This window comes from Bombina bombina, chromosome 4 (genome assembly GCF_027579735.1).
Source record: "Bombina bombina isolate aBomBom1 chromosome 4, aBomBom1.pri, whole genome shotgun sequence".
Lineage (NCBI taxonomy): Eukaryota > Metazoa > Chordata > Amphibia > Anura > Bombinatoridae > Bombina > Bombina bombina.
The window spans coordinates 123,065,287-123,089,667 of record NC_069502.1 but is presented as its reverse complement, the minus strand read 5'-3'; the positions used below and the strand labels follow the sequence as shown (position 1 = coordinate 123,089,667).

Genomic DNA, 24,381 nt, shown 5'->3' with positions numbered 1-24,381 from the left:
GTTGGCAGAGAAGTGTCAGAATTTTTGTTTTTGTCTCTTATGGAGGGTAGTACTCTTCGGCATGGGACAGGAGTTTTAAGTAGTCCTGTAAGTCTCTCAGTGAGAACTTGGATGAAAGTTAGAGTCTGGAGATGCAGGGAGAGTCTTTCTGCGAAACCATCCTGACTCATATTAAGAGCTCCTCAAGCAATTGGCGTTGTCAAACTTTGCTCCGCTGCCTGCTTTCTTCTCTTAAGTCCATGGCGGAGGTGATGCCACTATTCATCACACTTGAAAGGCTGTGTTCCTGTTCCACGGCGTAAATTCCGGTAAGATTGTTTAATTTTACTTTATCATTGATGTACTGTAATGTGAATGTTTTCTGGGGAGGCTACACACCTTTGCGGGTCTAACTATATGACATAAGGGTCTCAGTGAGTCTCTTTTAGTATCTTGGAATCGAGGGTTAATATCTCCTGAGGGGGGTTATTGAACAGGGGGGTTTATAATCATGAATATGTGATTCAACCTGCTTATGTGTGATGTTTATGGGCTTGTGGTTGGAACTTTGAGGCCTTTGGAAGTGACGCAGCCTTTTAATTGGGCGAGCTCTTTTTGACTGTACGGTTCACCTTGTGTTTGGGCGTGGTTACGCTCCGTTCCCCATTCCTGACCGTGTGGCAACGGAGATATTCTAGTCCGCAGGGGTCTGGTCATAGGAGATGGTGAGTGCCCCAGCCATTATGGGTGTCAGGTGCTGTTTTTGTTTTAATACTTTAGTCCATATTGATATTTCCTCTATCCAGTTATGGAGGACTCTGAGGCTGAGACTGTGCTAAATTCAGATTTAGTTACGGAGGATTCTGATACCAAGACTATTTTAATTTCAGATTCTGTGTCCGGTTATGACTCCGTATTGGCCTTTTATACACATGTCGACCAGTTTTGTTCCGTATGCCATATGAGATCGTCTGGTTCCTCGGGCTTGGGGAATCAGGGGACTACTGAGCCATCAGTCTCTGGGGGCCCTGTCCTCCAAGAGGCGAGTTCACCTACCAATTCATACTTCTACACATGTAGGTAACACAGTTACCTACATGTGTAGCTGGCGGGCTTTGTGACCCGTGCCACTGGTGAGTGGTTTGGCCTTCAGTTTTTGACTCCTGTATGGTCCTATGGGGCTTGATCCAACAGCTTGTATGGATAGCTGTCAAGCATGGGAAAGGTTTTGTTTTTGAAAAAAATTGCAGATTTTGGCACCTTTAAGGTGTTGCGTGTCAGCTGTTTCTCGTGTATCTAGATATGGCTCTTACTCTAGGCCGCGTAAGGTCTGTCTGAGTTATGAGACTTTTGGGTCTTCTTCCATTGTTCCGGGTGGTTTAAATCGCTTTTTGGGGATCTGTGTTCTGGATGTTAGTTGATCTCTGTGGGGATTTGTTTAGCTCGGGTGTTCCCAGAGCTGGGAAGGTTTGGCACCTTTTCTCTGCCCTGTGTCCTCTGCCTGTGTGGAGGTGATGGGGAGACTAGCCCTGCTAGTAGGTTTTTGGGAACTTCGAGGTATCCCTTCTGTTGTCCTGTGGCCTTGTGAATACTATTCATTTGACTTCTAGCCTTGCTCCTTGGAGAGTTGGACTTTATCTAGGGGTGGTTCCTAGTCCATTGGTCGGAGCTGTAGAGTTCTCTGCAATGTCCGGATTTTCTGGGTATGCTCCATTGCTTTTTGGCCAGTCAAAGTGTTTAGTTCCAGGGTATAGTTGCCTGAACTATTAGATACCCGGACCTGTTTTTTCTTCCTGAGTCTTCCTCTTTCGGAGGCTTCACTCCTGTCCCAGTTTTGGGCCTTGAGGACGGTTATTGCCCTTCTGGCCTCTTCCCTTTTTTCTTTAAGGGATATTCGCTTCTGAGTCCTTACTAGGGGCTTCTCCTGGTCGGGAAGTGGAAGGTGGACTTGGTTCCACGTCAGACTGTGGGGCCTTGTTTTGATAGATCCTTGAGTCTATGGCCTTGTTTGTTTTCAGAGTTGGGTTGTACTTGTACTCTGGGTGGATGGCTCTGTCATCTTTACGCTCGTTCCTGTGCCAGTTTCAAGATTCTTTGTTCCCTTGTATTGGGGCCAAGCTGGGTCTGCAGGTCAGGATGCCTCAGCGGTCTATGGGTCACAGTATCCTTTGGGATGTGTGAGCTTGCTGAGTCTATTCTGTTAGCTCAGTCTGCTAGGAGATGGGTTTCCTTTCTCCTTGCTCCTTTGACTGGAGACTGTTTCCTCTTCCTTCGGGTTCTGAGGGTAATTTCTCCTTCCCGGGGGGCCTCGATGGAGGCTTTGTGTTCCCTTTTTTAGGGACATGTGAGTAGGTCTGGCGGCTTTGGTTGCCTGGAGCGTGCCCTCTGTTGGGGGATGTTTTGTGCGGTCTGTTTCTTGATGACTGCTTCTTTTTCTTCCTTGCACTGTGGCTACTCTGCGAGGTCTACTCGGCTTTCTTGCTTTTGAGGTTGATAAGATGAGCAGCGCATTGAGTCCCTTAAGGGGGATCAGCCGCGTTTTACAAGGACATTCATGTTTAACTCCCTCTGTGTTCTTAAACTTGGGTTTTCGCTTGGGTCTATTACGCGCTCTCTCATGGTCGAATACTTGAGTATTCTATGGGCAGGCGCTGGGAGAACTTTGCCTCTTTAGTTGCGTTCCATGCTTGCAGGATTTTGGGGAGATGTCTTTTCGGTCTCCTTGCCCGGTATTTTCCCGGGTTTCGCTTGATATAGGCGTGACCTCCTTCCCTGTTTGGGTTCATTTGGGTCTCTGATTACTGGGCCCACTCTTGGAGGTGCTGTTTTTATACATTGAGGGACTTTTCTGCTCCTCGGTTCTCCTTTGCATTGTTCCCTTTGGGGATTTTGGCGGTGAGTGGTGGGGGACCATCTGTTGGGCGACGGTGTCTCTTGGTACTGTTGGTCCAGTTGAGTCCATTTTGCAGTCTCTAATTTGGCTCTGGACTGGCTGCGAGTCAGTGTCACTGGGGCTTTTCCTTTGAAAAAAAAATTCTCGGCTTCGGTCAAAACAGGATTGTTATTGAGAAAAGGTTTAGGCCTGGTGCCCTCAGTATGGGCCGACTATTGTACCCTCCCATCTTGGCATTCAGTGTCCTCTATAGCTTGGGTATTGTTTTCCCAAAAGTAATGAATGCAGCTGTGGACTCTTTCCATTTAAGAAGAAAAACATAAATTATGCTTACCTGATAATTTCCTTTTCTTCTGATGGAAAGAGTTGACAGCTCCCCGCCCGTCATTTTATGTTGGGCGTCGTCATTATTCTTCTGGCACCTTTCACCCTGATATTTCTCCTACTGTTCCTTGTTCCTCTGCATAATAACTGAGGGATGAGGGGAGTGGGAGGAGTATTTAAGCCTTTGGCTGGGTTGTCTTTGCCTCCTCCTGGTGGCCAGGTTCTTATTTCCCAAAAGTAATGAATGCAGCTGTGGACTCTTTCCATCGGAAGAAAAGGAAATGATCGGGTAAGCATACTTGATGTTTTTGACTTGAGTGTCTTTTTAATGATACTATACAGTGGGGCAAAAAAGTATTTAGTCAGCCACCAATTGTGCAAGTTCTCCCACTTAAGAAGATGAGAGAGGCCTGTAATTTTCATCATAGGTATACCTCAACTATGAGAGACAAAATGTGGAAACAAATCCAGACAATCACATTGTCTGATTTGGAAATAATTTATTTGCAAATTATGGTGGAAAATAAGTATTTGGTCAATATCAAAAGTTCATCTCAATACTTTGTTATATATCCTTTGTTGGCAATGACAGAGGTCAAACGTTTTCTGTAAGTCTTCACAAGGTTGTCACACACTGTTGCTGGTATGTTGGCCCATTCCTGCATGCAGATCTCCTCTAGAGCAGTGATGTTTTGGGGTTGTCGCTGGGCAACACAGACTTTCAACTCCCTCCAAAGGTTTTCTATGGGGTTGAGATCTGGAGACTGGCTAGGCCACTCCAGGACCTTGAAATGCTTCTTACGAAGCCACTCCTTTGTTGCCCGGCCGGTGTGTTTGGGATCATTGTCATGCTGAAAAACCCAGCCACGTTTCATCTTCAATGCCCTTGCTGATGGAAGGAGGTTTGCACTCAAAATCTCACGATACATGGCCCCATTCATTCTTTCATGTACACGGATCAGTCGTCCTGTTCCCTTTGCAGAGAAACAGCCTCAAAACATGATGTTGCCACCCCCATGCTTCACAGTAGGTATGATGTTCTTTGGTTGCAACTCAGCATTCTCTCTCCTCCAAACATGACGAGTTGTGTTTCTACCAAACAGTTCTACTTTGGTTTCATCTGACCATATGACATTCTCCCAATCCGCTTCTGGACCATCCAAATGCTCTCTAGCATACTTCAGATGGCCCGGACATGCACTGGCTTAAGCAGGGGGACACGTCTGGCACTGCAGGATCAAAGTCCCTGGCGGCGTAGTGTGTTACTGATGGTAGCCTTTGTTATGTTGGTCCCAGCTCTCTGCAGGTCATTCACTAGGTCCCCCTGTGTGGTTCTGAGATGTTTTCTCACCATTCTTGTGATCATTTTGACCCCACGGGGTGAGATCTTGCGTGGAGCCCCAGATCGAGGGAGATTATCAGTGGTCTTGTATGTCTTCCATTTTCTAATTATTGCTCCCACAGTTGATTTCTTCACACCAAGCTGCTTGCCTATTGCAGATTCAGTCTTCCCAGCCTGGTGCAGGTCTACAATTTTGTTTCTGGTGTCCTTCGACAGCTCTTTGGTCTTCACCATAGTGGAGTTTGGAGTGTGACTGTTTGAGGTTGTGGACAGGTGTCTTTTATACTGATAACAAGTTCAAACAGGTGCCATTAATACAGGTAATGAGTGGAGGACAGAGGAGTCTCTTAAATAAGAAGATACAGGTCTGTTAGAGCCAGAAATCTTGCTTGTTTGTAGGTGACCAAATACTTATTTTCCACCATAATATGCAAATAAATTCTTTCCAAATCAATGTGATTGTCTGGATTTGTTTCCACATTTTGTCTTTCATAGTTGAGGTATACCTATGATGAAAATTACAGGCCTCTCTCATCTTCTTAAGTGGGAGAACTTGCACAATTGGTGGCTGACTAAATACTTTTTTGCCCCACTGTATTTGTTCTTATGGTCATAATAACAGTCTGACTGTTTTGCACTAAAGGCTTATATATATATATATATATATATATATATATATATATATATATATATATATATATATATATATATATATATATATATATATATATATATATAAAATTCAAAGTTAAACTTTATGGTTTAGATAGAGCATGCAATTTTAAGAGGCTTCAATTTAATTATATTTAATTTTTGTTCTGTTGGTATTCTTTGTTGAATAGCAAAGCTAGGTAGGCTCTGGAGCAGCATTGCTCTACTGGGAGATATCTAGTGATTTGGTGGCTATGCACATATACCTCTTGTCATTGGCTCACCAGCACTGAGGATTTCTTATAAATCTGAATGCAACTGAAAATAAAAACTAACCCATATAGTTAGGGCCGCCATCAGGGGGTGAAAGGGGTGACTCCTGTCAGGGGCCCGGGGGCCCCGCGGGGCAAGCACAACTATTGAGCGTGGGAAATGTCATTACAAGGAGTAAAGTATTGGCATTTGAGAGGATTTGAGTGTGCACTAAACCACTATGTACAGTGTGAGACAGACTTGGCACTAGTTTGTGCCTGAGTCAGACAACTTTTATTTGCAGAGGAGGTAGGACTTACTTAGTAAATGTTTTTTATTTCTTTGTGCAATTTCAGATTGTATCTTCAGTGTGGTATTTCTATGGTGGGTCCATAAAAACACATTTTCTTTTGTATGGCATGTAGAGTTCACTACGTCATTTCAATTACTCGGGATATTCAACTCCTGGTCAGCAGGAGGAGGCAAAGAGAACCCCAGCAAAGCTGTTAAGTGTAACTTCCCTTACCCATAATCCCCAGTCATTCTCTTTGCCTCAGTCAATGGAGGATGTGCGAAGTTGGTGTCTGAAGATAATTAATCCTTTTATGGGTACTCTTCCCTGCAAGTAAGGATTGGGGTCTAGCTGTGTCCATGTCAATCTCTTTAGTAAGAGTAGTGGTGGCTTTTAGCAGTTAGAAGGCGGCAAGGTAGTCTTTGCTTTACTTTATATAAATCTGAATGCAACTAAAAATAAAAACTAACCCATATAGTTAGGGCCGCCATCAGGGGGTGAAAGGGGTGACTCCTGTCAGGGGCCCGGGGGCCCCGCGGGGCAAGCACAACTATTGAGCGTGGGAAATGTCATTACAAGGAGTAAAGTATTGGCATTTGAGAGGATTTGAGTGTGCACTAAACCACTATGTACAGTGTGAGACAGACTTGGCACTAGTTTGTGCCTGAGTCAGACAACTTTTATTTGCAGAGGAGGTAGGACTTACTTAGTAAATGTTTTTTATTTCTTTGTGCAATTTCAGATTGTAACTTCAGTGTGGTATTTCTATGGTGGGTCCATAAAAACACATTTTCTTTTGTATGGCATGTAGAGTTCACTACGTCATTTCAATTACTCGGGATATTCAACTCCTGGTCAGCAGGAGGAGGCAAAGAGAACCCCAGCAAAGCTGTTAAGTGTAACTTCCCTTACCCATAATCCCCAGTCATTCTCTTTGCCTCAGTCAATGGAGGATGTGCGAAGTTGGTGTCTGAAGATAATTAATCCTTTTATGGGTACTCTTCCCTGCAAGTAAGGATTGGGGTCTAGCTGTGTCCATGTCAATCTCTTTAGTAAGAGTAGTGGTGGCTTTTAGCAGTTAGAAGGCGGCAAGGTAGTCTTTGCTTTACTTTTAACATTTTGCTACCCCTTTGCAGAAAGCCAGAGTTGGTTACTCTGTTCTCCCGGTCAAGGACCTGTAGTAAAAAGAGAGAACTACCAGTCACACCTTAGTAGCTGTTGTCTGCCCGGCAGCTGTATCCAGGTAAGTGCTCTTTTCCTTCTAGGTTTTGATGGTCAGCATTTCTGAGGTTAAAGTGGTTTTGGTGAATGAAAGCCCAGTTTTTAAAAATACTATTAAAAACGGGCACTTTCATTCATCAAAGTTTAGAAAGCAGCTGTTTTGTTTAAAAACTTACCTTTCTTCTTTTCACAGCCGGAGCAGCTTCCTCTCTTCACACGTCGGCAATGACTAATCCAGCTTCCTCCAATCATGGCATAGCCTCAGGCAATGACTCCCCTGGGGGGAAAGCCGTGATTGGAGGATGCCGGATTAGTCATTGCTGACATGTGAAGAGAGGAAGCTTCTCTGGCTGTGAGAAGAACAAAGGTAAGTTTTTAAACAAAGCAGCTGCTTTCTAAACTTTGATGAATGAAAGTGCCCCTGATTTTAATAGTATTTTTAAAAACCGGGCTTTCATTCATCAAAGTTTACCTTCACTTTAACCCTCAACTGGATCGATTTTGGGACAGTATATTATCATAATTAAGGATAATGGTTTTGGGCAGCTTTATTAGCACTATGGTGTTTGAAAAAAATAAAAAGTGTACATATTGTGTGTTTAAAACTTTTTATCTCAAAAGACACTGAAGGGAGAAATAAGGGATATTAATGATCTCAAGGGGGCAGGAGATAACTTGGCTGAGGGAAATAAGGGATATTTATTTTCCTTTATATAATTCGGGCTATCAGAGTTGAGTTTAGATTTTTTTTTAAAAAATTCAGTTTAGCAGCCGTTTTTTATTTTGCACACTTTTCTTATGTTGCGCACTTTATTTCAGGCTGATCACGTGACATCCTCACTTCCGGTTTTAAGGAGCGGAGTTTTCTGTCAGTGTCGGCTCTGCTGTAGCTTGTTGGATCAGAGTTCACCTATAGAGGAGATAGATTTTCCTCTTACTAGTGGGATTTTCTATCTGGATCTTCAGAGTGTGTGAACCTATATAGTAATGGTAGGAGCCTCAGGGTCTGAGGTTTTCTTATTTTTGGAGACACTATTCTATTTTATATTTAGGTCTCTGGTGTATTATTATTATTTTTTATATATATATATATATATATATATATATATATATCTCATACAATTTTTTTTTTTTTTGTGGGACTTGATTCTTTAGCTATGGACCCTGAACAGGAGCAAACTATTAATATATGGATAAGTGCTTGCTTTGTTTAGAGGCCCAAATTGTTCTTCCTATGCAATTCTGTTCCACTTGCTTAGCAAAGCCTTTAAAATTTAAGGACAAGTTACTCTCCTCTGAGCCAAATATCTCTCAGGATGATACTGTGCGTAGTATGCCTCAGCTTTCTCCTCAAACGTCCCAAGCTTTAGTGGTTTGTAACCCTGTGCCTTCTGTTTCCTCACACCCTCCTGGGGGTGTTTATGTACGAGGAGATTTTGCCGCGCAGATAACGTCTGCAGTATCTGCGGCATTGTCTGCCTTTCCTCCTCAGGGTAAACGCAAGAGGAAATCTAGACATTTGTCTACTAGTAAGGTTTCTGACCCCTCTAAATCTGCGCTGGTCAACCTTTCTCATATGTCTGATGAGGAGGATACTTCGGTAGCCTCTGAAGGTGAGATTTCAGAATCTGACACACTGGTAAAAAAAAGCTTCTGAATCTGAAGAAGTTAATTTCCGTTTCAAGCTTGAACATCTTTGGTTGCTTCTGAAGGAAGTTCTAGCTACTTTGGATGATTCTGAACCTTAGGTTGCTGTCAACCCTAAGAAGTCCTCTAAACTTAATAGAGTTTGATTCCAGATAAGATGTCTGAAATTATTGCACAGGAATGGGATAAACTTGGGGTTCCGTTTTCCCATTCCCCTGTTTTTAAAAAAGATGTTTCCTGTTGCTGACTCCATTCGGAATTCATGGCGCATTGTGCCTAAAATAGAGGGAGCTAGCTCTACTCTAGCTAAAAGAACTACCATTCCTATAGAGAATAGTTGTTCTTTTAAGGATCCAATGGATAAGAAGCTTGAGGCTTACTTAAAAAAGATGTATATCCATCAAGGATTACATTGGCAACCTGCAGCAAATATTGCCACTGTTGCGGGAGCGGCATCATATTGGTGCAATGCCTTGTCTGATCTGATTTTAGAAGAGACTACGGTAGACGAGATCCAAGACAGGATCAAAGCTCTTAAACTGGCTAATACCTTTATCTGTGATGCAGACATGCAGGTATTTAGACTGGGAGCTAAGATGTCTAGCTTCACTATTTTAGCTGGCAGAGCTCTGTGGTTAAAATCTTGGTCGGCTGATGTTTCTTCAAAGGCCAAGCTTTTGACTTTACCTTACAAGGGTAAAACTTTGTTTGGGCCTGGTCTGGTGGAGATCATTTCAGAGATTACGGGTGGAACGGGATCTTTCCTTCTTCAGGATAAGAAGAACAGACTGAAGGGTCGACATACTTCTAATTTCCATCTAATACGAAGAGAGTCCACGGCTTCATTCATTACTTGTGGGAAATACAGAACCTGGCCACCAGGAGGAGGCATAAACACCTCAGCCAAAGGCTTAAATTCCTCCCCCACTCCCCTCATCCCCCAGTCATTCTTTGCCTTTCGTCACAGGAGGATGACAGAGAAGTGTCGGAAGATTTCAGAATAGTTTGGAGGGTAGTTCTCTTCGGAATGGGACTGGAGTTAAGTAGTCCTGTCAGCCTCTCAGTGAGCATGGATGAAAGTTAGAGTCTGGAGATGCAGGGAGAGTCTTTCTGCGAAACCATCCTGACTCATATTAACAGCTCCTTAAGCAATCTGTGTTGATGAGATTCACTGCCTGCTTTCTTCATTCAAATCCATGTCAGGAGTGCTGCTACACACTGTCAAACTTGAGGCCGTGTTCCTCTTCCACGGCGTTGATTCTGGTAAGATCGTTTTATTTTTATATCCATAATGATAACCCAAGAAGACAGGGTCACAGTGTGGCTCCTTTATCTGTATAGAATCAAGGGTTATTATCCCTGGAAGGTGATTAAACAGGGGGGATGTATACATAATGTGTGTTATTGTGTTTTGCTGTGACATGTGTGAGATGTGGCTCTCGCAATGTGGAACAGTCAGGTTTTTCCTTCCTTGATACTACGCAACCCGCTTAGTTGGCGTGCTTTTTTCCTGCGGGGGAGGTCCTGCCTGGTACCATGTGACCAGGTGTGACCTCTTTCTCTTCCTTTCCTGACCGTCTGTTGCAGGAAACTTTTACTAGGTTTCTCTGTGGGCCTGGGTCATAGGAGGTGGGGAGTTCCCCGTCCATTGGTAGTATAAAGGTGCCATTCAATCCTTTTCTGTAGTCCTTTATTAAAGCGCAAGCTATGGAGGACTCTGATATGTTAGAGGGTACTCCTTCTTTAACTAACACTAATGCCTGTGTTTATTGTGAAGAGGTTTTGGTACCTCCACCTGCTCAATTATCTTCCACATGCCTCGATAAAATAGTGATATCTAAAGAAATAAAATGTTTAGTACCACTGAGCCGTCCACCTCTGAGGGGTCTCCATCCCATGAGGTACGTTCCCTACATTCATCTCTGATTACACATGCAGCTCCCCAGTGCACTTCTAATCCACCTATGGGAGGGGCCACGTTGCCGCCCGATTTTGCTGAGCAGTTGCAAATGGAGGTTGCTGCTGTCATTAGTGCTTTACCTTGCCCGGCCAAGAGCAACAGAAAGGTTAAACATTGCTATCCTTCCCAGGGGTCATCTACTCCGTTGGATGTATCTTAGACTAGATTATCAGCGGATGCTGAGGATTCCGATACTTCGGAGTCCTCTCCCTCTGGGTCGGAATCTGCAGCCTCTAGGCCTCCAGCTGCAGAGAAACCAGACTTTAGGTTTAGGTTGGAGAACTTACGCTTTTTGTTAAGAGGTGTTAGCGACTTTAGAGGTTCCGGAACCAAAACTACCGGAGGAACCTTCTATTACTAAGATGGATAAGGTTTAGGAGGACAGGGGTAGTGCCCCAGACCTCCCCGGTTCCCGCGAAGATGGCAAATATTATCAAGAACGAATGTGAGAGAATGGGATAGTCTTTCTCCCCTTCTTCCTTTAAAAAATTGTTCCCGGTTCCAGATTCTCAACTAGTTATGGGGATCTGTCCCTAAGGTGGATGGAGCTATCTCCACACTCGCTAAGCGCACCACTATCACCACTATCCCGCTTGAGAATAGTTAATCGTTTAAGATGTTTCAGCACACTGGGTTTGTTTTTCAACCTGCATCCGCGGTGGCGGGAGCCGCTACCTATTGGTACGACTCTGTCAGAGATGATCGAGGTGGAGACTCCTCTCGATGAAGACTCCTCTCGATGAAATTCATGAAAGAATTAAGGCCCTGAGGGTTGCTAATTTGTTTATTTGTGATGCTAATATGCAGATTATCCGCTTGAATGGTAAGACATAAGGCTTTTCTGTTCTGGCCCGGAGGGCCCTGTGGTTGAAGTCATGGTCGGCTGGCATGATACCCAAATCTAGATTACTATCCCTTCCATTTAGGGGAAAGATTCTTTTTGGTCCAGGCCTGGACTTGATCATATCCACGGTCACAGGGGGCAAGGGTGCCTTTCTTCTGCAGGATAAAAAGAATAAACCTAAGGGTCCTAATTTTCATCCCTTTCGTTCGAACAAATCCCAACGACCGCAATCTGCCGCGAAGCCCGAGCAGTCCAAGGGATCTTGGAAACCATCTCAGTCTTAGAATAAATCCAAACAGAGCAAAAAGCCCGCCGAGACAAAATAGGCATGAAGGGCGGCCCCCGATCCATCTCTGGATCTAGTAGGGGGCAGACTCTCTCTTTTCGTGGAGGCTTGGTTGAGAGACGTTCAGGATCCTTTGGTTCTGAAAGTTGTTGCCCAGTGTTACAGGATAGGTTTTAAGACCCATCCTCCCAGGGGAAGATTTATCTTGTCAAATCTCTCATCAATTCCAGAAAAAAGGAATGCCTTTCTAGGGTGTGTGAGGGATCTCTCCTCTCTAGGAGTAAGAGTACCGGTACCGCTAGCAGAAAGGGGTCTAGGGTACTATTCAAACCTTTTCGTTGTACCAAAGAAAGAGGGCACGTTTCGCCCAATTCTAGACTTAAAGTGCTTAAACAAGTTTCTTTCGGTTCCATCATTCAAAATGGAAACAATAAGGTCCATACTGATCCTAGTTCAAGAGGGCCAGTTTATGACCACAATAAACTTGAAGGACGCTTGCCTTCATGTTCCAAACCACAAGGATCACTTCAGGTTCTTAAGGTTTGCCTTTCTGGATCAGCACTTAGTTAGTAGCTCTTCCCTTCGGGTTGGCTACAGCTCCAAGAATCTTCACGAAGGTTCTGGGTGCTCTGCTCGCGGTAGCGAGATCCAGAGGGATTGCAGTGGCTCCTTATCTGGACGAAATTCTGGTTCATGCTCCGTCCTGCCAGTTGGCAGAGGATCATTTGAGAATTTTTCTCCTTCTGCAATCTCATGGTTGGAAGGTGAACTCAGGGAAGAGTTCTCTGGTTCCCAGTACCAGAGTGGAGTTCCTGGGCATGATAATAGACTCTATTGCCATGAAGATATTCCCAACAGACAAGAGACGTTGCAAGATTGTCTCCAGTTGTCTTGCCCTTCAATCCTCCTCAAGGCCATCAGTGGCCCGGGCATGGAGGTGATTAGGCTCATGGTATCCACTATAGATGTCATTCGCCAGGTTCCATCTCCGGCCTCTTCAGCTGTGCATGCTGAAGCAGTGGAACGGCGATCATTCGGAAGTTGCCCTGTCGCAGGGATCTGCTGGTACAGGGCCCCTTTGTGCATCAGAATCTAGATTCTCTGAGGCTGACTGCGTGGTGATTAAACGCTTGGTCTTAGCCAGAAGAGGTTTTTCTGAGAGGGTGATTGATACTCTCATTCAAGCCAGAAAACTGGTGACCCGTCGCATCTATCATAAGGGAGGACCTACTTACTCTGGTGTGAGCCTCGTGGATATTCCTGGCATAAGGTCAGGTTATCAAGAATTCTTTCCTTCCTCCAGGTCGGTCTGTAGAAGGGACTTGCCGCAAGTTCCTTAAGGGGATAGATTTAGTCTTTATCTGTGCTGTTACACAAGAAGCTCACTGAGGTCCCTGATATTCAGTCTTTTGTTCAGGCTCTGTCCAGGATCAGGCCTGTGTTTAGACATTCCGCTCCTTCTTGGAGTTTGAATCTGGTTCTGAAGGTTTTGCATGGGCCTCCGTTCGAGCCTATGCATTCTCTTGACATCAAGACTCTGTCTTGCAAGGTTCTTTTTTTTCTGGCCATTGCTTCAGCACGCAGAGTGTCTGAATTAGCGGCCTTGCAATGTGAGCCTCCTTATCTGGTTTTCCATGCAGATAAGGCTGTTCTTCAAGCTGGATTGTGTTTTCTTCCTAAGGTTGTGTCTGATCGCAACATTAATCAGGAAATTGTGGCCCCTTCCTTGTGTCCTAAATCGTCTTCTTCAAAGGAACGGTTACTTCAAAATTTGGATGTGGTTCGAGCCTTGAAATTCTATCTTCAGGCTACGAAGGATTTCAGACAGACTTCAGCTTGCTTTGTTGTCTATTCGGGGAAGGGCAGAGGGCTTCTTCTACTTCCCTATCTTTTTGGCTGAGGAGCTTGATTTGTTTGGCTTATGAGTCAGCAGGACATAAGCCGCCTCAGAGGATTACACGGCTCACTCAACTAGAGCTGTGACTTCTTCTTGGGCCTTTAAGAATGAGGCCTCTATATGGGGCAGATTTGTAAGGCTGCTACCTGGTCCACCTTACATACTTTTACAAAGTTTTACATATTTGACGTGTTTGCTTCGGCTGAAGCAGCTTTAGGGAGAAAGGTAGGTTTTGCAGGCTGTGGTGCCCTCAGATTAGGGTCTGCCTCCTTTTCCCTCCCGTTTTTTTCATTCAGTGTCCTCTAGAGCTTGGGTATGTGTTTCCCACAAGTAATGAATGAAGCCGTGGACTCTCCTCGTATTAGATGGAAAACAAATTATGCTTACCTGATAATTTCATTTCCATTGTTACGAGGAGAGTCCATGGCTCCCGCCCGGTTCTCCGTTGGGCTGACCTAAATTTATTCGTTTGTTCTTCTGGCACCTTTTATACCCTGATATTTCTTCTACTGTTCCTTGTTCCCTCGGCAGAATGACTGGGGAATGAGGGGAGTGGGGGAGGTATTTAAGCCTTTGACTGGGGTGTTTTTGCCTCCTTCTGGTGGCCAGATTCTGTATTTCCCACAAGTAATGAATGAAGCCGTGTACTCTCCTCGTAACAATGGAAATTAAATTATCAGGTAAGCATAATTTATGTTTTTCGTTCCTTTCGCAACTTTAAAGTAAAGAAGTCTTCCTCTTCTTCTTCCAATCCAGGTCCACTTGGAAATCCAGCCAGCCTTGGAACAAGGGAAAATAAAACACCTTCAGCTGATCAGGTGGGGGCAGACTTTCTCTTTTCCTTTAGGCTTGGATACGCGATGTCCCAGATTCATGGGCTGTGGACATAGTATCCCAGGGTTACAAAATAGGTTTCAAGTCTTGCCCTCCAAGGGGCTGATTTCTCCTGTTTGACTATCCTCAAACCAGGTAAAGAGGGAGGCCTTTTTAAATTGCGTAAAGGACCTATTCTCCCTGGTAATCAATGTACCAGTCTTCTAGAGAAACAAGGTCTAGGATTCTATTCAAATCTATTTGTAGTTCCCAAAAAGGAGGGAACTTTTTGTCCCATCCTAGATCTTAAGTGTCTAAACAAATTCCTCAGGGTTCTGTCGTTCAAGATGGAATCTATTCGTTCCATTCTTCCATTGGTTCACAAAGGCCAGTTCATAATGACTATAGACCTGAAGGATGCGTACGTACACAGGGATCACTACCAGTTTCTAAGGTTTGACTTTCTGTACAAACATTTCCAGTTAATTGTACTTCCGTTTGGTCTTGCCACAGCACCCAGAATATTCACAAAGGTTCTGGGAGCTCTATTGGCAGTGATAAAATCCCAGGGAATTGCAGTTGCGTCTTATCTAGATCAAATCTTGGTTCAGGTGTCATATTTTCAACTAGCAAAATCTGATACAGAGATGTTGCTGTCTTTTCTACATTCCCACGGGTGGAAGGTGAATCTGGAAAATAGTTCTCTAGTTCCATCTACTAGAGTGATTCTCCTAGGGACAATCATAGATTCTCTGTCCATGAAGATCTTCCTGACGGACGTCAGAGAATCCAAACTTCTTGCCTTTCCCTCCAGTCTGCCTTTCGTCTATCAGTGGCTCAATGCATGGAGGTAATTGGTCTGATGGTGGCTTCCATGGACATAATTCCTTTTGCTCAGTTTCATCTGCGACCACTGCAGCTTTGCATGTTACATCAATGGAACGGAGACCATTATGATCTATCACAGGGGATATATCTGGACCCCCTAACAAGAGACTCTCTTGTGGTGGATTTCACAGGAAAATCTGTCTTGAGGCACTTGCTTCCTGAGACCTTCCTGGGTGATTGTGACTACGGACGCTAGCCTATTAGACTGGGGAGCAGTTTGGAGTTCTCTAAAAGCTCAGGGTCTGTGGACTCAGGAGGAGTCTTCTCTCCCAATAAACATCTTGGAGTTGATAGCAATATTTAATACCTTGATAGCGTGGCCTCAATTATCTTCGGTCCGGTTGATCAAATTCCAATTGGACAACATCACCTCAGTGGCTTACATCAACCACCAGAAAGGAACTCTGAGTTCCTTGGCCATGAAGGAGGTGACTCGCATTCTGCAGTGGGCGGAAGTTCACGATTGTCTCATATCTGCCATCCACATTCCAGGAATGAAAAATTGGGATGCAGACTTTTTGAGCAGGCAGACTTTTCATCCCGGGGAGTTGGCTCTCCATCCAGAAGTATTCTCCAGGATAACCCTAAGGGGGGGGGGTTCCGGAGTTGGATCTGATGGTGTCTCGTCAAAACGCCAAGCTTCCAAAGTACGGTTCAAGGTCAAGAGATCATCAGGCAGCCCTGATAGTTGCTCTGGCGGTTCCTTGGGATTTCAGGCTAGCTTACCCGTTTCCTCCATTTGCTCTCCTTCCACGAGTCATCGCTCATATCAAGCAGGAGAGAGCATCTGTGATACTAATAGCTTCTACCTGGCCTCGCAGGATCTGGTTTACGGATCTGGTGAAGATGTCATCTCTTCCACCTTGGAGGTTACTTCTGAGGAAGGACCTTCTAATTCAGGGTCCATTCCTCCATCTAAATCTAAATTCTCTGAAGCTGACTGCTTGGAGATTGAACGCCTAGTACTGTATAGATGCGGTTTTTCGGAGGCAGTCATTGATACTATGCTTCAGGCTTGTAAAACCTGTTACTCGTAAGATTTACCATAAAATATGGTGTAAATACATCTCTTGGTGTGAAGCTAAAGGTTTTTCTTGGAGTCGGGTGAGGATTCCTTGAATTTTATCTTTCCTTCAGAATGGCCTGGAGAAAAGTTTGTCAGTCAGTACTCTGAAAGTTCGGATTTCTGCTTGGTCTATCCTTTTGCGCAAACGTCTGGCAGAATTACCACCTGTTCAAGCTTTTGTTCAGTTCCTGGTCAGAATTGGGCCTGTGTTTAAACCTGTTGCTCCTCCTTGGAGCCTTAACCTTGTTGTTAAAGTTTTGCAGCAGGCTTTGTTTGAGCCTATGCATGTTGTTGTTGATATAAAATTGTTATCTTGGAAGGTTTTGTTTCTCCTTGCTATTTCTTCTGCTCGCAGGGTTTCTGAGGTTTCAGCTCTGTAGTGTGATTCCCCGTACCTTTATTTTTCATGCAAATAAGGCGGTCCTTCATACTAAATTGGGGGTTCTCCTTAAAGTAATGTCGGATCGAAACATTGATCAGGAAAATTGTTGTTCCTTTTTGTCCTAAGCCTTCTCATAAGGAACGTCTTTTGCATAACTTGGATGTTGTGTGTGTGCTCTAAAATGTTAATTACAAGCTACTAAGGATTTTCAGCAATCTTCTGTCCTGTTTGTTTTCTCTGGAAAGCGTAAGGGTCTGAAGGCCACTTCTACTTCTCTTTCCCTCTAGTTAAGAAGTGCAATTTGATTTGCTTATGAGACTGCTGGACAGCAGTCTCCTGAGAGGATTACGGCTCATTCCACTAGGGCTGTCTCCTCAACTTGGGCTTTCAAAAATTGAGCTTCTGTGGAACAGATTTACAAGGCGGCAACATGGTCCTCTTTGCACACTTTTTCCAAATTCTACAAATTTGATACTTTTGCCTCGGCTGAGGCTTCTTTTGGGAGAAATGTTCTTCAAGCGGTGGTGCCTTCTGTTTAGGCCCTCCTTCTTTGTTCTCCCTCCCTGTTTGTTCTGTGTCCTCTAGTTTGAGTATTTGTTCCCACTAGTAATTGGACTGACGTTGTGGACTCTCCATGCCATAGGAAAGAAAAACAAAATTTATGCTTACCTGATACATTTCTTTCTTTCCAGGCATGGAGTCCACGACCCCGCCCTCCTTTTTTTTATTATAATTTCAATTCGGCAGTTTTTTTGAGTAAACCTCAGGCACCTTTTTCACCCTTGTGTTCCTTCTTTTTCCATTTTCCTTTCGGCTAAATGACTAGGGAATATGGGTAAGGGAAGTTACAATTAACAGCTTTGCTGTGGTGCTCTTTGCCGCCTCCTGCTGGCCAGGAGTTTAATATCCCACTAGTAATTGAAATGACGTTGTGGAATCTCCATGTCCGGAAATAAATACATTTATCAGGAAAGCATAAAAGTTGTTATTTAGCAATATGCAGCAGTGTATTTATGATTATTTGACAATGCTGTATAAATTATATATTTAAAACCATGCAGAAATGTTTTCTCCTCGATACACAAATGGTAGGTGCCCTTTTGGCAAATATGATTTTTTTTTTTTTATTATTGATATATATATATATATTTTCATTACATTCCAGTTTACTGCCCCTTTATGCAAGGACTTTCCAGATGCCAGGAGGCATTTTATCTAATATTTTTACATCTCCATAAAATGTTATACTCTCAGGCTAAGATTGCTCAGTGTTTGAAATGAGACAGGTTAACTTAACACTGTTCAGTTGACTCTTGAAATACATACAAACAAGCCTAAATCCTGCATTTAACCAGATCTAATGGTATGAGATTGAGTACCACAGCTTATGGTTCCACCGAGACCATATAGAGTACAGCATTTTAAAATCTAGAAGTACAGCTGACAGATCAGAACATTTGTACACCAGATTTGAAGTGGTGCTCTTGGTTGGGGAAAATAGAAGAAAATACAAACAAATGTATATCAATCTTTAAAAAGTACTTTTCTTCATCTACCCATTCTGACAGATCATTAAAGGGTTAGAATTTTTTTGTATTTGCACAAATAAAAATTACACCGTTAGAAAGTTTAAGTAATTCCTATTAAAATGCACTTATTATTTCCTCTAAACGAAGCTTGAATATAATTAAAAAAATGTTTTAATTTCAGCATCATTGACCACCCCTTTTTGAAGGCAGGGTTCACTGATTACACATTCAATTATTTCCACCAATCTCGCTGCAGCACTAAGGCGGTTATTTGGATATTCATTAATAAGTGTCTCTTCCAAATTCGCATGCGCAGTATAAACATAGGGCAATCGCATGCATAATAAAGAGTGCTTCTTGTAACTGATGTAATGAGATAGCTGCCGTTTCACACAGCCTTTGTTTTATACCGGCTGCCATTCTTTAACTTATTTGATGGTGTTAAAAGCCATATAAGCACTGCCAGAATGTAAGCAATAGCTTAGGGGGAGTTACTATCATTAATAATTAACATCCCTGATATTGCTTACAATTCTCGGCGTGTTCGCGTATTCAACTCTCTTGTTACAGCAGTTACACATTGCTCGTTAGTCGTCCCCCGTCTTCAGTGCCACTCCCATGTTCCTCCCCTCTTCATCAGCATCCGGCAAGGTGATAATGGCGCGGCAGCTGACACTGGAAGTGAGAAGACTGATGTGCGCATACGTTGCCACAAGTGAGTGTAAATGCGCATGCGGGATGCCATCATAGTTCTACCTAGGTAGATCTTGGCGATTCAAATTGCATATTAAACCAAAAGAAGAGTTTGGCAGAATTTATATTTTCTATTGCGATTTTAATGTAAAGGATAAAAAAATGGCTAATGTTATTTGATGATTTGAACAACTGGAGATAAGGTTTTAAAAAAGGGAAAGGGTTTTTTTTGGGGGGGGGAGTTTACTATCTATTTAATGTACAATTTTGAATTCACAGAAGTATTTTTGTTTGCATATTTACAAAAATGATTCTTTACAAAGTGATCTCTTAATTTCTGCTATTTTTTTATCATGCATGTCACACACTGATGATTTAGGGGATGTAAATGTGCAGAAATTTTACCTCCTGTGAGTGATTCTGTGGGGGCCTGTGTTTGTCTTTGTGCTTTTGCTGATGTCTCTGAGTTTGTATGTATTTTTTTTATGAGGGTCTCTCTGTGAGGGTGTGTGTGCCTTTGTGCATTTTCTCTGGATGCCTATGTGAGGGTGTGTGCATATGTATTTGTGCATTTTCTGTAGATGCCTCTGTGAGGGTGGTAGTGTATGTCTTTGTGTGTTTTCTGTGAGGGTGTGTGCGCATGTCTGTGTATTTTCTGTGGGTGTCTCTGTGAGGGTGTGTGTGTGTCTGTGCATTTTCTGTGGGTGTCTCTGAGTGTGTGTGTGTGTATATGTATGTCTATTTTCTGTGGATGCCTCTGTGAGGGTGGTTGTGTTTGTCTTTGTGCATTTTCAGTTGGTGTATTTGTGAGGGTGTGCATATGTCTGTTTTCTGTGGGTGTCTCTGTGAGGGTGTGTGCATATGTCTGTGTGTTTTCTGTTGGTGTCTGAGGATGTGTGTTTTCTGTGGGTGTCTGTGAGGGTGTGTATGTATGTCTGTGTGTGTTTTTTGTGGATGGATGTGTGTTTGTGTTTTCTGAGGCTGTCTCTGTGGGTGTTTCCTTGGGTATATGTGCAAGTTTGTGTGTGTCCATTGTCTGTTCCTTTTTAGGACATTTTGACCTTACTATTGATTATTCACATCTTTCTACAGACTTTGAGACTGAGACCTTTCCGGAAGTCACCAATCCACCAGTTAACCTTTAAATTATTGTTTAGACAGTTCAGGGCCCTTCCTTTCAGCCACTGCATGCTGTTGGCATCATATATTTGGCATCTTCCTTGTCTAAAAGATAATCAGAACTCCATATTTTGTTTTGTAAATCTCCTTTTTTGAAAAAACTGTAGTCTACCTCATTACTTGTCAGGTCAATGTAAACAAGTGCTGAGTGTCTGTTTGGGTGTCTGAGATAGTTTGTGAGTTTCTTTGCGTGTCTGCTAGACGAGTGTCTATATGTGAATCCTTATGTGTGAGTGTGTGTTTCAGTGTATGAGTGTGTCTGTGTGTTTCTGTGTTTGTGTTGCTACCTTTACAACATTTCCAAGTTTGACTACACTTAAGAATAAAGTGCATATATATATGTTTTAGTCATTTGGTGAAAAATTGCACGTCAAAGTGGGGCCCTGATCAATGGTTAAGTAAGGGGCTCCAAAATTTCTCCCTGCATATAGTAGCTTAGTTTTTTGCCTATTTGTTAAAGTGAATGTAAATTTTTATGCTAAAGTGCCCGTTTTTTAAAAATTCGATTAAAAACAAGGGCACTTTAATTCATCAAAATTTACATTTCACTCGTGTTGTGAAAAAATACTTACCTTTTAAACTTGACAGCAGCTCCAGCTTCCTCTGGTCATCGCAAGCCATTTCTGATGTCATAAATGATGGATAGGTCATCCTCCAATCACGGCTCCCCCCCCCCCCTCCCTGGGGAATCAGTGTCCGATTCAACGCTGTGATTGGAGGAAGCCTAATTCCTCATTTTAAACCCAGGAAGAGGCTTTGCGACGGGCGGAGGAAGCTGCTGTGAAGATTAAAAGGTAAATTGTTGTTTTTTTCACAACACGAGTGAAATGTAAATTTTTATGAATTCAAGTGCCCCTGTTTTTAATCGAATTTTTAAAAAACGGGCACTTTAGCATCAAAATTTACATTCACTTTAAGGTGCTTTCTTCTCATGCAAAGGTAACGTCCCCTGAAACTCCCATTAAGGTATTTAAAGACATCGATATCTAGTAAAATTATGAATAAAGGTCTCTACAGGGTTGTTGGCATTATGGATAGAGGTCAAATTCTTACATTTGTACAAATGCAGCAGAAACTCAACCCAAAAAGAATGTGTTTACGTGTGAAAAGGATAGCGTATGATAATGATAGCAAGAAAGTAAGTTCTAAACCGTACACTGAATCGGACAAGTCCTACTTCATGAATACAGATAATACAACACCCATATCAATCAGTTCATTTATATACCATGTACATGAATATGTGTAGCAAGGCATTGGATAGAAGGTGCACCTACATGGAACAAAATATTAAATAAGATCAAATACATTTATTATATGTCGGAGCTGGCTGCATGGATTGGACACAGTAGACTTTCAATAAAGTGGTATTACTGGATACTTCAAGATATTAAATAAACAATATTAGTCTATGTCACCGTTTAACACAGGGAGCTTATTTTCTTCCACAATTAAATACAATATACTTGCTGGCTGAGGTTGATATCATCTAGAGTTAATAAATTGTAAGCCTTACATGGTAGTAGGTTGATAATTCAAAACCCAATACCAGTTGTCCAACAGAGCAGTATTTTCTTTACTTGTTATTTTTAATTGCAGGTTTCTGTAGGTCTGGAATTTTCAGGTTAGCCTAAGCAAGTAGGGAATTGTGATATGGTTATGTTGCTTTATATTTCCCAGCATAAAGATATGTTATTAGTGTTGGGATGGTGAAATAAGGACTCATGTATGTTAGATATGGAACAACTGTCAGACTGAAACCATTTTGTACCTTTGATAAAATTATAATAATATTTAAATATAAAGTACTCTCAGTATTGCTAATTTCGAGTAAAAAAAAAAAAAAAAGGATACAGGTCATCCAATAAGCAGCGGTAGTCACACAGTTGGGTTGTGCACCTGCCCCTTTTGGTTGGGTCAGCAGCAGAATTTTGTGGCTCCCAATGGTTACTTTAACTGTGTGTTTAAACCCAGTGGAGGTTAAACACATAGCATTGTAGGGTTGCTAGTGTTAATATTACATGCTCTAATGAATTAATTCTGGCCCTTTAAATCACTGCTTTTTTGGATGTTTATACAAGTAGATTATATAGTTTTTAAATATGTAACCTTTTTTATTTTATTTAGGCACCACATGGAAATATTAGTCTCTCTGTTAATGAAGATAAAAGCATTTGATTATGCAGAAGAACTTGTCAAACAGTACAGCTTGGAAGGAATTAGTTGTAAAGTGAATTTTTAAAAGAAAACCAAATGTGAGGAAGAAGCTAGTGCAAGATGATCCTTCTTTTCATCATCTGGTTTTGCAGCCTTTGGAACTAAATTACAAATTCCACATGAACAACGGCTGTTTCATACAGTTAGAGCACCATCTAGTGGCCATTGTAACGCTTTGGTAACAACTAGTTATTGGAACCTGGTGTCATCTGGATGTTTGTGAAACTATTGACTAGCAAAGTCCAAATATAACTACCTGAAAACAAAACTAATAGTAGTTTGTACATTCTCATCTGCTTGTGTTAAAGTAATACATATGAAGGGTAGATTTAGTAAAACATTGTATGTTTAAATCCCTTGGTTGTGTATTTTTAAATATTTTGTATAAAATTGAAATGTTCTCTCTGCTTTTAAGATTGCCTAGTTTGTTTTCTTGAGATATCTGAGAAGAAGATTAAAATATATTCTGCTAAATTTTCAGTGTGTACAGAAATAAAGTTTATTGTAAAAACTGTGAATTATTTTTATTGAATGAAAAGAGAGTTTGGGGTTCAAACTAATGAACATTTACTCAACTGTTTTCTGCTTAAAATTCAAGGAAGTATCTCATTTTCTTGACTGTTATATGTTGAACACACTTCTAAAACAGGTGGTTTTCTTTGAAAAGGAAAATAACAAACATACCTATAAATAAGTCTATCTTAATTTTTCTTTTCTTGACATTCTATGGCAATAGCACATGAAGCTAAATTTAAATATTTACTGACTATCCCATCCCCTTGAAGTAGACATGCGTAAGGGGTAGCCTATAAATCCCAGATAAAATCTGTACAAAGTGCGCAACAATAGATGAAGTAGCATAAGAAGAGCAAAAAGTTGGGGCAGAGTGTTCCAGGTCCTCTATTCATCCACTACAGTTTATAAATGCACATACCGGTACGAATCCCCAAATACGAAATTCCTAAATCCAAACTTTTTAATTTAATAATTTTTTTAATAAAAAAAATTATGAAAAATGACTTTTTCCCTGCCTGTAAGTCACAATCTTCTCTACCTCTGTCTTTTGGATGTTTTTTGTTTTGTTTTTTTGTTTTTGAAAATGCAAATAGTTTATATTTATTTAAAACTGCAAATATTTCCTTTCTGGTTACAGTACTGCACATCTTTCTAATGGTACTATGTATACAAAAGTAGTAAAATGCAATATAAAATGACCTTTAGTTACCATGTATAAGCTGTATTATGACATGTAAATATTGTCTAAAAGTGATGGTAAATCTTTAATATTTTCTATATATATATATATATATCTATATCTATATAAATTCAGTACAGACCGCACTCCGGAATCCTTGATCCAGCCCTTGGTGCACCAAATATATAAACAACTGCACAAAAGAAGAGCACTACATGGGTCTTTGCAAATGTGACTTTACTATTATGTAAATGTTTTTGGACAAAAACTGTCCATCCTCAGACAAAATTGTACAAACAAACTTACCCACCACCATATATCACCGATGTTAGACGTCGAATGCACGCTCTCCCGGGTTGGCCTGCCCACAAGAATGACGTCACCATCCCGGGCAACGTGTCATCGGCTATTAAGGATGTAAACAAACATGACAATGAATGGAACTTATGCATAAATGAAACATCTTACAAATATATTATGCTAGAATGGCCAGATTATTATAACCAAAGTGTAATTGTAATCCTATATACTTGTCAATCTCATTGGTAGTCATAGGAACATTTAAATTAAAGCACTACGTAATGTTGGCTATAATGTAGCCATAGTAACAAATAAGTAACAAAACGCAGGGAACATTACACATCTAATATGTACAAAAATATGCCATCTATTAGATGTTGCTTTTTAGGTATGGCCATATATTTAGTTTGCAAAACACCTAGGAAAAAAAACCTACGCTATGTCAATACACTAAATAAATACAAATATAAAGGTTGCCATGACAACCAAACAAAAATATTCAATGTTGTAAGTGGAACTAGACTATACTTT

The 24,381-nt window shown here is 41.8% G+C and overlaps 1 protein-coding gene across 1 annotated transcript in view; it reads left to right on the top strand.

Moving 5' to 3' along the window:
• The window catches only part of GCFC2 (GC-rich sequence DNA-binding factor 2), an 88,325-nt gene extending 65,459 nt beyond the window's left edge, over positions 1-22,866 (top strand). Inside the window, exon 18 of the mRNA XM_053709621.1 lies at positions 22,266-22,866. Within this exon, the coding sequence (XP_053565596.1) occupies positions 22,266-22,380 (115 nt within the window). The 3' untranslated portion in view covers positions 22,381-22,866. The remainder of the gene's footprint in view (positions 1-22,265) is intronic.
• Positions 22,867-24,381: the final 1,515 nt, after the last annotated feature.